Source organism: Pelophylax lessonae, assembly GCF_965119305.1.
Source record: "Pelophylax lessonae genome assembly, chromosome: 11".
Lineage (NCBI taxonomy): Eukaryota > Metazoa > Chordata > Amphibia > Anura > Ranidae > Pelophylax > Pelophylax lessonae.
This window is the reverse complement of record NC_138778.1, coordinates 162,075,626-162,090,318: the sequence shown is the minus strand read 5'-3', so window position 1 is coordinate 162,090,318 and position 14,693 is coordinate 162,075,626. Positions and strand designations below refer to the sequence as shown.

The window sequence follows — 14,693 nt, the reverse complement described above, 5'->3', positions numbered from 1 at the left end:
ATAGTCAGTGACAGGTACTCTTTATGGAGGAATCTAGGATCTAAAACCCCCCAAACCCCCAAGTTTGGCTGTTTTAAATGCTGCCATTTTTTTTTTAAATCTGGCGCCTTTAAGGTTCCACTACCCAGAAGTGATGTCATGACATCGCTTCCGGGTTTTTACATTAGAGACCCGATCAAAGCCGATTCCGTCTTTGTCTGGGTCTTCGGCCAGCCGGTGGACATTACAGCTGGTTGCTCAGGTCTCCCTGTGGGATGGGAGACCCGGAGCGAGCTGCTGAAGGCGGCGGGGGGGGGGGGGGGGGATATTGTCCCCTCCCCGCTCCTTGTAAGAGGCCGCTTGGTTGTTATTACAAAAAAGTTGACCGTCAGCTCTACACAACCATACCTGGGTGAAGCTCTAGCTAATACAACCCCCTGAAACCGAGGCCGCATATTTGCGTTCCGTCAGCGTGAAAGGGTTCAAATAGGGTTTCAGCTGACAGCTGCTTCTCCTCCTCTCCCTCCCGCGGCTGTCAGCTGAAAAGTCATGCAGGGAGATTGGTGCTAGCAACTGTCCCCACAGCTGCACCGATCATCCCCGACTGTCCCCCTTGTTCTCCTCCTCCGGCCCCTGAGTCCTCCTCCTCCAGCAGCCCTCTTTGTCCTCCTCCTCTAGCAGCCCTTCGTGTCCTGCTCTTTCTCTGGCCACCATGTCCTCCTCATCCCGCCCCCCTCTGTGTCCTTCTCTTCCTCTGGCCCCCGTGTCCTCCTCCTGTGCCCCCCCCCCCCCCGTCCCCTTTAGCTGGCTTCCCTCCTCTACCTTCGGCTGCTGTGGGGGATCTGTCAGTATGGAGAGCGGTGGAAGGGGCTGGTAAATATGTCATTTACTGGCCCCTTCCTTTTCTGAACTGGACATGGTGAGCGATCGCTTCCGATCGCTCCTGTGTCCTTTGATAACTGAGCATAGTAAACTGTGTTCACTATGCCTCTGTTAATGAATGAATAGGAGCCTCTGTCTCCTGTTCATTAATTTTTAATGCTGAGGCTGCTGAGAAAAGGACTGGGCAATCTGTGTCTTTCTCTATCTCAAAGGGAACATGACTGGGGTCTGTTTAGGCCCCTGATATCTCACCAAAGCTCAGCAACAGGGCTGATAAAAAAATTAAAAAAATTATAAATATAAAAAAAATTAAATTGTAAAACATTGTAAAAAATGATAAAAAAAATAAAAGTGTAAAATTATAAAAAAAATACTGACACAATCCACTCCCGCCCTACCGACACTGTCCACAAAAATTAAAAAATACAAAAAAAAAAAAAACTACTGACACCATCCACTGCTCTACTAACACCATCCACTGCCCCATAACCCCCCACCGCTTTTTTTTGCCTAGGGCCCACTTTTAATCTTACGCACGGGCCCACTGATTTCATGATACTCCCCTGCGATACGGCACTATGTTACTTTAACTGATAATTGTGCGGTCATACGACACTCTACCCAAATAACATTTTTGGCCTTTTTTTCCCAGAAATACAGCTTTCTTTTGGTGGAATATGATCACCTCTATTCTTTGTGCTATAAACAAAAAATGAGCAACAATTAAAAAAAAACAATATTTTTTACTTTCTGCTATAAAACATACCCACTAAAATATGTAAAAAATGTAATTTCTTCATCAATTTAGGCCAATATATATTATGTATGTATTATATATTATGTATATACTGCATATTTTTAGTAAAAATAATCCCAATAAGCATATTGATTGGTTTGCACAAAAGTTATAACTATGGGATATTTTTATTTATTTATTAATACTAGTAATTGTAGCGGTCAGTGGCGATATTACGGCAGACAACGCGGACACCTGACACTTTTTGGGACAAGTGACACGAATATAGTGATCAGTGGTAAAAAAAAAAATGCACTGTCACTGTACTAATGACACTTGCTGAGAAGGGGTTAATATCAGGGGCGAGCCAAGGGTTAAATGTGTGCCTTGGTTGTGCTTACTCACTGTAGATGAGGTGCTTTGACTAGGGGAAGGCAAAGATCTGGGTTCCTGATTAGCAGAAACACAGGAGCATTGACTTCCCTTCTGACAGAACGACAATCTGCCATGTTTACATAGGCAGATTGTCATTCTGCCTGTGCCCCGGTATCCGCTTCTGGACTCCCGCTGTGTGTGTGTGATCACAGCGGGAGTGGGTCAGCGGTAGCGAGCCCCCAGACCCAGAAGGGTAAGAAAAGGTACTAGGTATGCAGTATATCTACGGTAGACAGTCCCCAAGTGGTTACAGAAGAACTCCATCTTTAATCACTTTAAATAGTTAGTTTAGGCCAAGCTGGAACTATGTCTATCACGAACATGTGAGGCCGCTGGAAGTCAGGTATAAACTGTATGTAGCTGCGGCAAAAATACAGCATACTGCACTATGTTGAAGGCTAGAGCCGAGACTTCCTGTCTCATACTTGTGTAGTACTGCCCCCGTAGGAGCTGCTGAGTATAGAACTATCTTTGGTCTCCCTCTGGTTACACTGTTGTCAGATACTGGGTATTTTCACACACTGCCAGGTGCACACACAGTCTTTTACTTGGCCTCACGTAGTGGAACTGAAAAGCAGATCTTCTGCTGAACCATACAGCACTTGCATGGAAAGAATAAGTCCTTTGCTTAATCCCCTTTAGCTTACACCCAGCCACTGACTTAATAGCACCAAGAGAGGGATTTTAATAGCAAGTCTCTAGGATCCCTGTGGCAAATCTGTACTTGCAAAGCCCTGATCGCAGGTCACCTTCCTCCATGATACCAGACAAGATCCATGGACATCCTCCACCAGTCAGCCCTAAAAAGAATCCCTGGGTTTCAGCCTCTCTGTTTCTGGCCCTCAGGTCGACCACCTGAGGCCACATGGCAGCCTGTGCTAGGGAGAGACAACAGCCCCCTACCCACCTGGACCCCGCTCTGCAGCCGAAGACCCGGAGGCCGGTGTCACATGTGCACCTCATATGTAAGTACAGTCACCCAGCATGCACCGGGGAAACTCCCATGCCTATTGGCCAGGGCTGCATAGACATCCTGTGCTCTCATCTGCATGGTTTCCTCCCACTATCCAATACACTGTGTCACTAATGGATCAGTGTGAAACATCAAGCCAGGATGAGCAGCATCAGAGCACACTGGGCAAGTTCTATGTAGCATCCTCCTAGATAGATGCTAGGAAGGAGAGTAGTTCGCTCTGCCTGCTTAACAGGGGAGTAGCAGGTAAAATATAGCCTGCTCCATCTGCTTAACAGGGGAGCCTGATCAATAGTTATGCCTGTTGCATGTGTCCATGTGTGATTCATCTGGGCTGAGCGAGTGTCCCCACTGTATCCAATAGGGGAGCCTGTGGGACAGTGGAGGAAACCCATCCAGTGACACACAGGCTTTGTAACTATCCCAGTGGGTTGGTACAAACAGTGGTGCATCCTGGGATATGTTATAAAAGCCAAGGGCACATGTGACAGGGTGTCTTTGGGCGGGAAGCCAGGTCCCAGGAGGAGGGTGACGGCTGTCTCTCCTCCTGTCCGTATGGAAGGTGGTCAGAGGCGGCAGGCCTAGTGAACCAGAAGTGTGGTGCTAAGCCTGGAGGTCCAGTGGATGCTGACAAGTGGAGCAACCTTGGGAAAAACATTGTCTGTGAGTACCGTAAAGCTTGCCAGGGGTCTGCCTAGGAAGGGGACCACTCCAGTGGAGAGTCAGTGGACAGGGGCTAGCACGCACAGCAAATGAGAAAGAGGGTGCCAAGTTAGGACCCTGAAGAGAAACTATAACAGGATCATATTCTTTATCTTCACTTCAGTGACAAGGTGAAGCAGCGGCCTTGCCACACACTATAGCTAGTTGTCCTCAGATTTGTGCATAGTTCATAGTTGAAGTATACCACTCATCCCTTCTCCTATCCCAGTTCCAAATAAAACACAAAAATCAAATTCCCTGGACTGTTCATTGTCTGAGCCAAGCATCTAAAGCAAGGGTCTTCAAACTATGGCCCTCCAGTTATTCAGGAACTAAAATCCCCATCATGCCTAGTCATGTCTATGAATGCGAGAGTTTTCCAATGCCTCATGGGATGTGTAGTTCCGCAACAGCTAGAGGGCCGTAGTTTGAGGATCCATGATCTAAAGTGATACTTTTCCACAGACTGTTGCTACGGGTAACCCAGGGCAATCCAGAGTAATTCTCAGCAGTCCTCTAGGGGGCAGTGCTACATCTATCTAACAATCACAACTCCCTGTTAAGCAGACAGCTCCTAGATTTACCTGGCTTACCTATCTGGTAAGCAGAGAAACCGAAAACTATATACACCTGCACTAGCACCTGCCTAGGAGGGTGCTACACCTGGAACACAGATCAGTTTACAGCAGCGGCGCTCAGCCACTCAGAGCAAGCACTGTATTTTATCAATGAATACAAAGCTTCCTCTAATTGGCAGAGAGGCGGGCTGATGATGTCACAACTCACAACTTATGGGTGACCCAGCTATTCATCCTTTTTAGGGTCTATCGTACCCCTGAATTTTTCCACAAAATTGGTCATAGGGACAATCCTCAATGTGCAAAATGTGCTCAATTCCCTGGTTCTTTCATACATTTGGTATGAAAATGTTTTAAACCTTTTCATTATTGGCAGGAGGTACAAAATACCCTAAATACTCGAAATGGTTATGCATTGACCATAGACCCTGTCGTATGTCTATTAGAATATGTGAACTCTGACGACTTAGACCTCTACAAGATATTGGCTATTGGGAGACCACTCTTTGTGGCACATTAACTGATTCTTCTAGGGCCTCGTCCAATTCTCCTAGCCTGAGAGACTAGACATTGGAAATTAATAAGCACATGTTTGAAAAGTATGCATATGCTCAACGTAACGCGTTGGACTAAATGGACAACGCAACGATGCAATGTGTTCCACTCTTGCTTCATAATTGTGTATGTTTCTGGTTTGCGGGGATGGCTGGACTTATTTCTTTAAGAGTCTGGGTGTACTATTGAGATAATATACTTGCATTATAATTTTTTTTCTATTTGCAGTATTTGATGGTTTCAAGTTACATAGTTACATAGTTACATAGTAGGTGAGGTTGAATAAAGACAATTGTCCATCCAGTTCAACCTGTGTAGGTGTGTGTGGCTGTAATCATCTCTCATACCCCTGAATGTTCTGATCCTTGAGATGTACGTCTAAGAGTCTTTTGAAAGCCACCATACTTCCCACAGAAACCACCTCTTGTGGTCCACAATTCCACAATCTTGTAGCCCTAACAGTAAAGAACCCCCCACGTTGCCTGAGGTTAAAACGCTTCTCCTCTAATCGCATTGTATGCCCTCGAGTCCTCATGCAATCCTTTCGACTGAATAACTTTTTTTTTCTATGCTGAGATCACCATTGAGATATTTATAAATTGCTATCATGTCCCCTCTCAGGCGTCTCTTCTCCAGGGAGAATAAATCAAGCAATTGCAGACGCTCTTCATAATTAAGGTCCTCCAATCCCCTAATCAGTTTAGTTGCCCTTCTCTGGACTCTCTCCAGCTCCAACACATCCCTCCTGAGGACTGGCGACCAGAACTGGACAGAATACTCCAGATGTGGTCGGACCAGAGTTTTATAAAGTGGTAGGATTATAGACTTATCTCTGGAATACATCCCTTTCTTTATGCATGCTAATATTTTTCAGGCTTTGGCAGCTGCCGCTTGACATTGCATGCTATTGCCTAGTCTATCCTCTACCAAGACTCCCAGATCTTTCTCCATTTTTGATTCCCCCAAAGGTTCCCCCCCTAAAGTGTATTGTGCTTTTATGTTTTTAGTCCCCAAGTGCAAAACCTTACACTTCTCCACATTAAGACCCCGTTCAGACAGGGGCGACACGACTTGATGGGGCGACCTGTGACGCTGTGCACAGCGACCTCAGCGCGACTTGCACGGACTTCATATCATTGAAGTCAATGCAAGTCGCCTCCAGGTCGCCCCAAAGTAATACAGGACCCTTTTTATAAGTCGGAGCGACTTGTGTCGCTCCTATTAGAACGGGTCCTGTGCTAATCAATGGCGAGCGACCCACCGCGACTTGTCAGGCGACCAGTGTGAATGGGCACTTAACCTCATTTGCCATGTTGTTGCCCACTCTGTTATTTTGTCCAGGTCATTCTGTAGGATATCTGCTATGTACTTGTGCTGCTAACTACGTTTGGTGCTTTGTTGCCTTGCGAGGTAACCTGTTTGGGTTTTTTTCTTTTTTTTCGTTTTAGATTTTCTTTTTTGGACTTGTTTTAAAAAACATTTTCATAAAATCTGACAAAAAAATATGATTCTACCCTGGGATCAGTGAGTTTTTACAGACTGTCTATAAGTGCATACACAATTCAACGTACAGTTGGGTGTTCAGGATGAAATGACTCAGGAAGAAGGGGAGGGTTTCTAGTTTTGTATATTCTCTGTGTACAGAATGGAATACAGCTCATTCATTTCAGACTCAGTAGAAGATCAGATCTATCCTACAGAGAGGAACAGACATCAGTCACCATGCTGCTGCTGAGAAACCGTGGTGAGTTACTAACCTTATTGCCAGATACTGCGATGTCATACTAGTCTGTCTAGATGTCATGCTGTTCCAGCTCACATAACTAAGAAGCTTCTTTCTCTGAAATGATCTTCATTCATAATGTACTATAAGCAATGTATTAGGGTGACTTTGATTTGATTTATCATTTTCATTGATAGCCTTACGTTTCAGGTACATTAAATTGCTGGCAATTACAGTGTGAGAAATATTTCTAAGGAAACTTTGAGATTTAGAATTTTTTATATCTTGTAAAATGGTTTATATTACAAACTTTTTGGCATTTGAGATACTGAATATAAATAAAAATGCCTCAAAAAAAAAAAAAAAATAATAGAAACAAAATCTCGTTCCAAAATTGGGCTCATTTTCTATCATTTCCTTTGATGGGTCTTCTAAATCAATATTTTTTACTGTAAATCAGTGACACCGGGGAACACTGGGTTACTTTGCCATAGGTAAAAGTGGGTAAATTGTCACATAAACTGATTATTTGGTTGTGGAAAAATGAATCTGAACTGCAAATGCAAATTGGGTTTTGGAAATTCATCTAAATATGTATCAATAATGAAATAGATTAGGTGGATCATTGATGGCAGTTATTGATTGTATGTGGTTTGCATTTCTTTTTTGGAAATCTACACGCAAATCTCTGATTCATACAGTAATACATCTATGGCACAGCACAGTAAGGATGTAATATTGTATAAGGGCTCTTTCACACGGCCGCTCCGATTTTTTTATTCCGCTGCGGCACTTTTTTTTTTTTATTCACGGACACGGATGACACTTGTGTCATCCGCTCCGTATGTCCGCATATCATCCCATCCGTTGCGGATGATATACGGACATAATGTAAGTCTATGGGGATTGCGGATGTCAGTGGATGCCACCGCTGACATCCGATTTTGCATCCGTTCCGTTTTTTAAACGGAAGAAAAATAGGGTTCTGTCCCGTTTCAAAAAAGGACGAAAATCGGATGTCAGCGGATGGTCATCCGCTGACATCCGCAATCCCACTGACATACATTATGTCCGTATATCACCCGCAAAAAAATGGGATGAAATACGGACATACGGAGCGCCCGTGTGAAAGAGCCCTAATGGTTCGCTATTTGTAGCCATGGTTAGACGTCACAGTAATGGGCTTAATTCATAGGGCAACACACAATGACTATGTAAAATGTGCAGTGACCCAAGGTAAATAATATCTATTCATCTCTGAACTTCGCATATTAACCAGGCTCTTTGCATTTACTAACTGAATAATGGAATCATTTTGTTCCATTAAAGTCAGTATGGAGTAGTGCACAGTACCTCTAACAACCAATGTATCTGTTGTACCATGCACTTGTACTAAAAAGTATACTGTTCTCTCTATAGTGCTTCTTTTGTGTAAAAGCCCTGGTGTTCCTGCCAGTTCCTCTGCTTTCCTATCAAAAAACTGACCATACTAGGCATGAGAGCACATCATGGTCAGTTTTCTAGCTAAATGTGAGAACTCAGCCTGCTCCCCTCCAATGATTAGACTTGTGCTGACACTAGGAAGACCAGTGTGTTGCTCTGTGCTCCTTATGCAGCTGAGAAAAATGGGTATGTTATCCATTATAAAAAAAATAAGGGGGGGGAATTATTCATAATTATATATATATATATATATATATATATATATATATATATATATATACACACAAACGTTTGGCCTTTCATTTCTATTTTGAACTGAATGGGTTGTCCTACAAGGTGAGGGCTTACATAAAATTTAAAAAAAGTAGTAAAATAGTTATACTCCCCTACAGTAGGTGGCTCTTCACTGAGAACTGAGCGATCAAAGACTACTGATCGCCCAGTTCTCAGCATTCTGTGAGCAAAGAGCCAGGGACTGTCAGCAGGGCTGCTGTTAGAAATCACGGGACCCCATACAGCCTTCCTGACAGGGCCCTCGCTTCCAGGCCAAAAGTGCCTGAGGACATATATATTATCAGTCCCTTTCTTTGCAGCCTAAACCAGCACAGATTCATGAATAGGAAACACTCTGAGGCTTCCTGCTCATTCACAATTTGAAGCATTATAAACACAGTTTACTATGCTTCAGTGATGAATGGAAACAGGAGTGATTGGTAACAATCGCTCACTGTGTTCATTCAAGAAAGGACGGGGCCAGTAAATGACATTTATCAGCCCTTTTTTCCACTCTCTATCCTGGAACATCTCCTTTTGTGTCTGCAGTAGCTGCCAGAGGGAGAGGAGTGGAGGGAAGCCAGAAATGCTGTGGGGGGGGGAAAGAGGCAAATGAGGGGGCTGGACAGCAGATGGGAGGGGTATATGTGCTAAGACCAATCCCCCTTGAGGAAGGAAGAGAAGCTGGCAGCACTGCAAGGGAGGCAGAAGAGGAACGGTGGCTGCAATAAGACAGTACAGGCAACCCCCCTGCTCAGCAGGTGCCTGCCCCCCCCCCCCCCATTTGAGCTGATTGTGCCTGGGCCCTGTACAGGAGGGCTGGCTGTACTGCCTTATCAGCGGCCCTGACTGCCAGTCTCAGGCTCTCTGTTCTGCCCCATAATCCCTCTCCCAGACCCCACGCACACTGGAGCGCTGGGCTGTGGAGGGGGCAGGAGCTCAGGCTCTCGGCAGATCGCAGGGAGGGGCTGGGCTGAGCCAGTTGTAGGTCCAGGCTCCTGGACCATATGGTCAGAATCTTTTCAGAGCCTGGACCAACTCTGTGATGTCAGCTGACAGCGGGCTTAAAGTTGTTGTAAACCTCATAAAATCTGAACAAAGCACATGTATAGAGTATCTCACAAAAGTGAGTACACCCCTCACATTTTTGTAAATATTTTATTATATCTTTTCATGTGACAACACTGAAGAAATGAGACTTTGCTACAATGTAAAGTAGTGAGTGTACAGCTTGTATAACAGTGTAAGTTTGCTGTCCCCTCAAATAACTCAACACACAGCCATTCATGTCTAATCCCCTGGCAACAAAAGGGAGTACACCCCTAAGCGAAAATGTTCAAATTGGGCCCAAAGTGTCAATATTTTGTGTGGCCACCGTTATATTCCAGCACTGCCTTAACCCTCTTGGGCATGGAGTTCACCAGAACTTTACAGGTTGCCAGTTTAGTCCTCTTCCACTCCTCCATGATGACATCACGGAGCTGGTGAATGTTAGAGACCTTGCACTTCTCCACCTTTTATTTGAGGATGCCCCACAGATGCTCAGTAGGGTTTAGGTAACAACACACAGCCATTAATGTCTAAATGGCTGGCAACAAAAGTGAGTACACCCCTAAGGGAAAATGTCCAAATTGGGCCCAATTAGCCATTTTCCTGACCCGGTGTCATGTGGCTCGTTAATGTTACAAGGTCTGAGGTATGAATGGGGAGCAGGTGTGTTAAATTTGGTGTTATCGCTCTCACTCTCTCATACTGGTCACTGGAAGTTCAACATGGCACCTCATGACAAAGAACTCTCTGAGGATCTGAAAAAATTAATTTTTGCTCTACATAAAGATGGCCTAGGCTATAAAAAAATTGCCAAAACCCTGAAACTGAGCTTCAGGCCAAGACCATACAGTGGTTTAACAGGACAGGTTCCACTCAGAACAGGCCTCGCCATGGTTGACCAAAGAAGTTGAGTGGACGTGCTAAGTGTCATATCCAGAGGTTTTCTTTGGGAAATAGATGTATGAGTGCTGCGGCATTGCTGCAGAGGTTGAAGGGGTGGGGGGGTCAGCCTGCCAGTGCTCAGACCATACGCCGCACACTGCATCAAATTGGTTTGCATGTTGTCATCCCAGAAAAAAGCTTCTTCTAAAGAAGATGCACAAGAAAGCCTGAAGTTTGCTGAAGACAAGCAGACTAAGGACATGGATTACTAGAACCATGTCCTGTAGTCTGATGAGACCAAGATAAACTTATTTGGCTCAGATGGTGTCAAGCGTGTGTGGCGGCAACTAGGTGAGGAGTACAAAGACAAGTGTGTCTTGCCTACAGTCAAGCATGGTGGTGGGAGTGTCATGGTTTGGGGCTGCATGAGTACTGCCGACACTGGGGAGCTACAGTTCATTGAGGGAACCATGAATGCCAACATGTACTGTGACATACTGAAGCAGAGCATGATCCCTTCCCTTCAGAGACTGGGTCGCAGGGCAGTATTCCAACATGAAAATGACCCCAATCACACTTCCAAGATGACCACTGCCTTGCTAAAGAAGCTGAGGGTAAAGGCGATGGACTGGTCAAGCTTGTGCCCAAACCTAAACCCTACTGAGCATCTTAAAGTGGAGTTCCAGCCTATCCACACACTCACCTGTCCCACGGTCCAGTGATGCGCCGTCTTCTCCCTCTCTGCTCTGCGGCGCCGCCATCACTGGTGGGTACGCACTGCGCATGCGCGAGTTGCGCTACGCGTCGTGATTGGCCGGCAATCTTCTGGGACCTCTGACATGTCCCAGAAGATTGCAGGGAGGGAGGGGGAGAGGAGAACTTCCGCTCAGGGCGCCGCGACGCTCCGAGCGGAAGAGGGAGCGGGTACCTGTTAAAACTAAGTACCCGCTCCCCCCCCAAAAAAAAAATGACATGCCAAATGTGGCATGTCAGGGGGTTAGAACTACCTAAAGCGGAAGTTCCACTTTTGGGTGGGACTCCACTTTAAGTGCATCCTCAAACGGAAGGTGGAGAAGCGCAAGGTCTCTAACATCCACCAGTTCCGTGATGGTGTCATGGAGGAGTGGAAGAGGACTTCAGTGTCAACCTGTGAAGCTCTAGTGAACTCCATGCCCAAGTGTCATTTCTTCAGTCACATGAAAAGATATAATAAAATATTTACAAAAATTTGAGGGTGTACTCACTTTTGTGAGATACTGTACACCCATTAAAGTGGTCTCCTGAGCAGTGGTCTGACATCCCTCCAGCTCCTGAGTCTGGCTTATTGGTCCTACCACTGCTAGTGAACTGCTGACCGATCTATAGGTCACAACTTCTAACTCAGCCAATCAGAGGAAGCTTTGTATTCATTGCTAGAATACAACGCTTTCTCTGAATGGCTGAGCGCCGATCAGATAGACTCTACTGTGTTCCGGGTATGAGACAGGAAGGTCTTAGCTCCAACCCAAAACACAGTGCTGCATGCTATAGGTAGCCTCAGCTACTTACAGTTTATACCGCACATCCAGCGGCCTCATATGTTAGTGAGGTACATAGTTCATCTGGGCCAAGCTGGCCCAAACCAACTATGGAAAGCGTATCAAAAGCTGGAGTTCAGCTTTAAAGTTCAGGATTAGGTTTTGAATTGAGCATGGTTAGAGGTGATTAGCTACCATGTTGGTACTGAAAAGGAGTTCTATATTAAGCTACCACTTTAAGATTCAAGAAGAGTTAGGTCATACAGTTTGGAAATAATACAATGTCGTATTGTAGCAATTTGCTTGCGTTTGCTCTTTCTTTGGGCTTATACAATTTATTATTTGTCCTATGAGGAAGTCTTGTAGTGAAGTGTATGTAAAACAAAACTTTACCTCCTGTTACCTTACCCTAACTTCCTGTTATGTCTATGGGACAGGAAGTGAAGGGAAATCTCTCTGATGTAACAAAGACAGCGTTTTGAATATGGACTTAAACAATGAGGTTTTATCAGGAAACATTTTCAGTGCCATAACTAACCAGACTCCCCATCTCCAAAGATTCTACAAATGCTACAAGCAGTCTTTAAAGAGTCAAACTATAAAATAGAACATGACATGGAAAAAATTAGGCAGAACTGGAAGCCAGTGGGTCATTTTTCTTGCTGGTGACCTCACATAACATAATATTAATTGTGGGTGGATTGACAGTTCCCATAATTAGTTGTTTTAGGGCAGAAGCACTCGGTCTATTTTTAAAAGCTCAATCGCTGTCCTAAAAATGCTAGCAAGTAATCACAAAAGGGTTCCTCCTACAAAAAAAAAAAAAAATGCTATATTGTTTAAGAATTCACACAGCTATCAGAGTAATCCCTGTATTTTGCCTAATTTGTTTTTTCCCATGATCATTAGCTACACCTAGTGGACATATTGGGGTATTTTCCTGAGATACCTCAAACAGACGAATCCAGCATTATGGCCACTAGATGGAGCCGACGATCATAGGAAATAAACATATTAGGTAAAATGCATGGATTATTTGTGACAGGTAGGGAAATGCTTTAGATATTCAAAAAGCATTTATTTTTTTATAAATATAACCCTAAGGGTAGCACTCAGTATCTACGCAAATGGAGAAACTGATCCCTACGGTGCAAGCTACAAAGTGTAGCATGTTTTACTATTTAATGTGGCTGTAAACCTTTACATATACCCAGTGAAGTGACTGGCCTCAGATGATACACAGAAATGAAACAAATCTTTCTACATAAGTTGTATCGGTCTATCTGCAGTCATCTCTTCTCTACATCCATTCAAAGTGCTGACTTTTTAAAGCTTGTCTGAGAGTTAAAATGATTTAAAAAAATAACGTGTTATACTTACCTGCTCTGTGCAGTTGGTTTTGCATGGAGCAGCCCAGATCCTTCTCTTCTTGGGTCCCTCCTCGGTTCTCCTGATCCCTCCCTCCATTTCAGTGCCCCCACAGCAAGCAGCTTGCTATGGAGGCACCCGAGCCGAGTCACAACTCTGTGTGTCCATTTAGGCACAGAGCAGCGGTTCGTCCCCCGCCATCTCTCACTCCTCGTTGGCTAACTGACTTTGATTGGTAGCCAATGGTGCTGCTTCTATATCTTAGCCAATAAGGAGTTGAGTCCCAGACAGCTGAGACAGTCGTGGACTTCGTTGGATCGAGAGGGGGTTTAGGTAAGTATTAGGGGGGGCTGCTGCACACAGAAGGTTTTTTTATCCTAATGCACAGAATGAACTAGGATAAAAACCTTCTGACTTTACAATCCCTTTAAAAAAGAAAAAGGGGGGCAGGGGGCTGAAGTTACATTCTGTAGAGCTCAGGGAGGAGAGCTCTAAGAGCTGATTGGAGGGGAGGGACACCCCCCACCCCAGCCCCCTTCATACAGCACACAGGAACAAACCTGAGGCTGTCAATCAGCTGGAGGTCCCTCCCCTGTCACCATTTTTCTCTTGGTGTCGGAAAAACTTGTGAGAAGTGATTCAGGCAGACAGCAGAGGAACGAGGCAGCAGACAGAAATGACACTTAATTGCTCTTGAGTACACACTGTAGAGGGATATGCTTTGTTCATATTTCATGTCCTGAGTTTACAACCACTTTAAACCACGCACATTGTGAAGTCATTTGCATTTATTGTAGTTGCTATCTTTTATTCTATAGGAGGTCTTTTGTTCTGTCTCTTTAGCAATCAATCGCAATTTTAGTGAGCTACAAAAAAAAAAAAAAAATCCTATGCTCCCATCTTTGGACAGCTCTCAGTGGCAGCGATAGAGTTAATGATTTCTGCTCAATTTGCATTACATCACCTTAACTATCAAAACTGAGAAACTGACAGTTGTGGGACATTTTATGAGTCTTCTCAAGAAGATGGGAAACTCTAACGCTTGTTTGCCAGTCGTCATTTCAAAACCTCGACTGAGAGTGGTTTGGTGAGTGGAAAAAGTAACTTGTAAAAACAGAAAGTTGATAACGTGGTTAAACCTCTATGGTTATGGTCACGGTAACAGTATCAGCGCTTTGAATGCACAATGCAGCTATCCCTTGTTGAAAGGTCTAGATTTAACCACTTAAGCCCCGGGAGATTTTACCCCCATTCCGACCAGGGTTTTTTTTGCGATTCGGCACTGCGTGATTTTAACGGACAATTGCGTGGTCCTGCGACGCTGTACCTAAACAAATTTGACGTCCTTTTTTTCCCACAAATAGAGCTTTCTTTTGGTGGTATTTGATCACCTGTGCAATTTTTACTTTTTGCGCTATAAACAAAAAAAGAGCGTCAATTTTGCAAAAATAACAATATTTTTCACATTTTTTATATGAAATTCCCCAAAAAAAAATTTAAAAATCAAAATTTTTTTACATTTTTGCCCAATTTGTTTTCTGCTACATATGTTTGGTAAAAAAAATTGCAAAAAGTGTATTTTGATTGGTTTGCGCAA

At 44.2% G+C, this 14,693-nt stretch overlaps 1 protein-coding gene across 1 annotated transcript in view; it reads left to right on the top strand.

Moving 5' to 3' along the window:
* The first annotated feature begins 6,516 nt into the window (after positions 1-6,516).
* The window catches only part of CCR7 (C-C motif chemokine receptor 7), a 35,304-nt gene continuing 27,127 nt past the window's right edge, over positions 6,517-14,693 (top strand). The window contains exon 1 of the mRNA XM_082272145.1: positions 6,517-6,584. Within this exon, the coding sequence (XP_082128271.1) occupies positions 6,563-6,584 (22 nt within the window). The 5' untranslated portion in view covers positions 6,517-6,562. The remainder of the gene's footprint in view (positions 6,585-14,693) is intronic.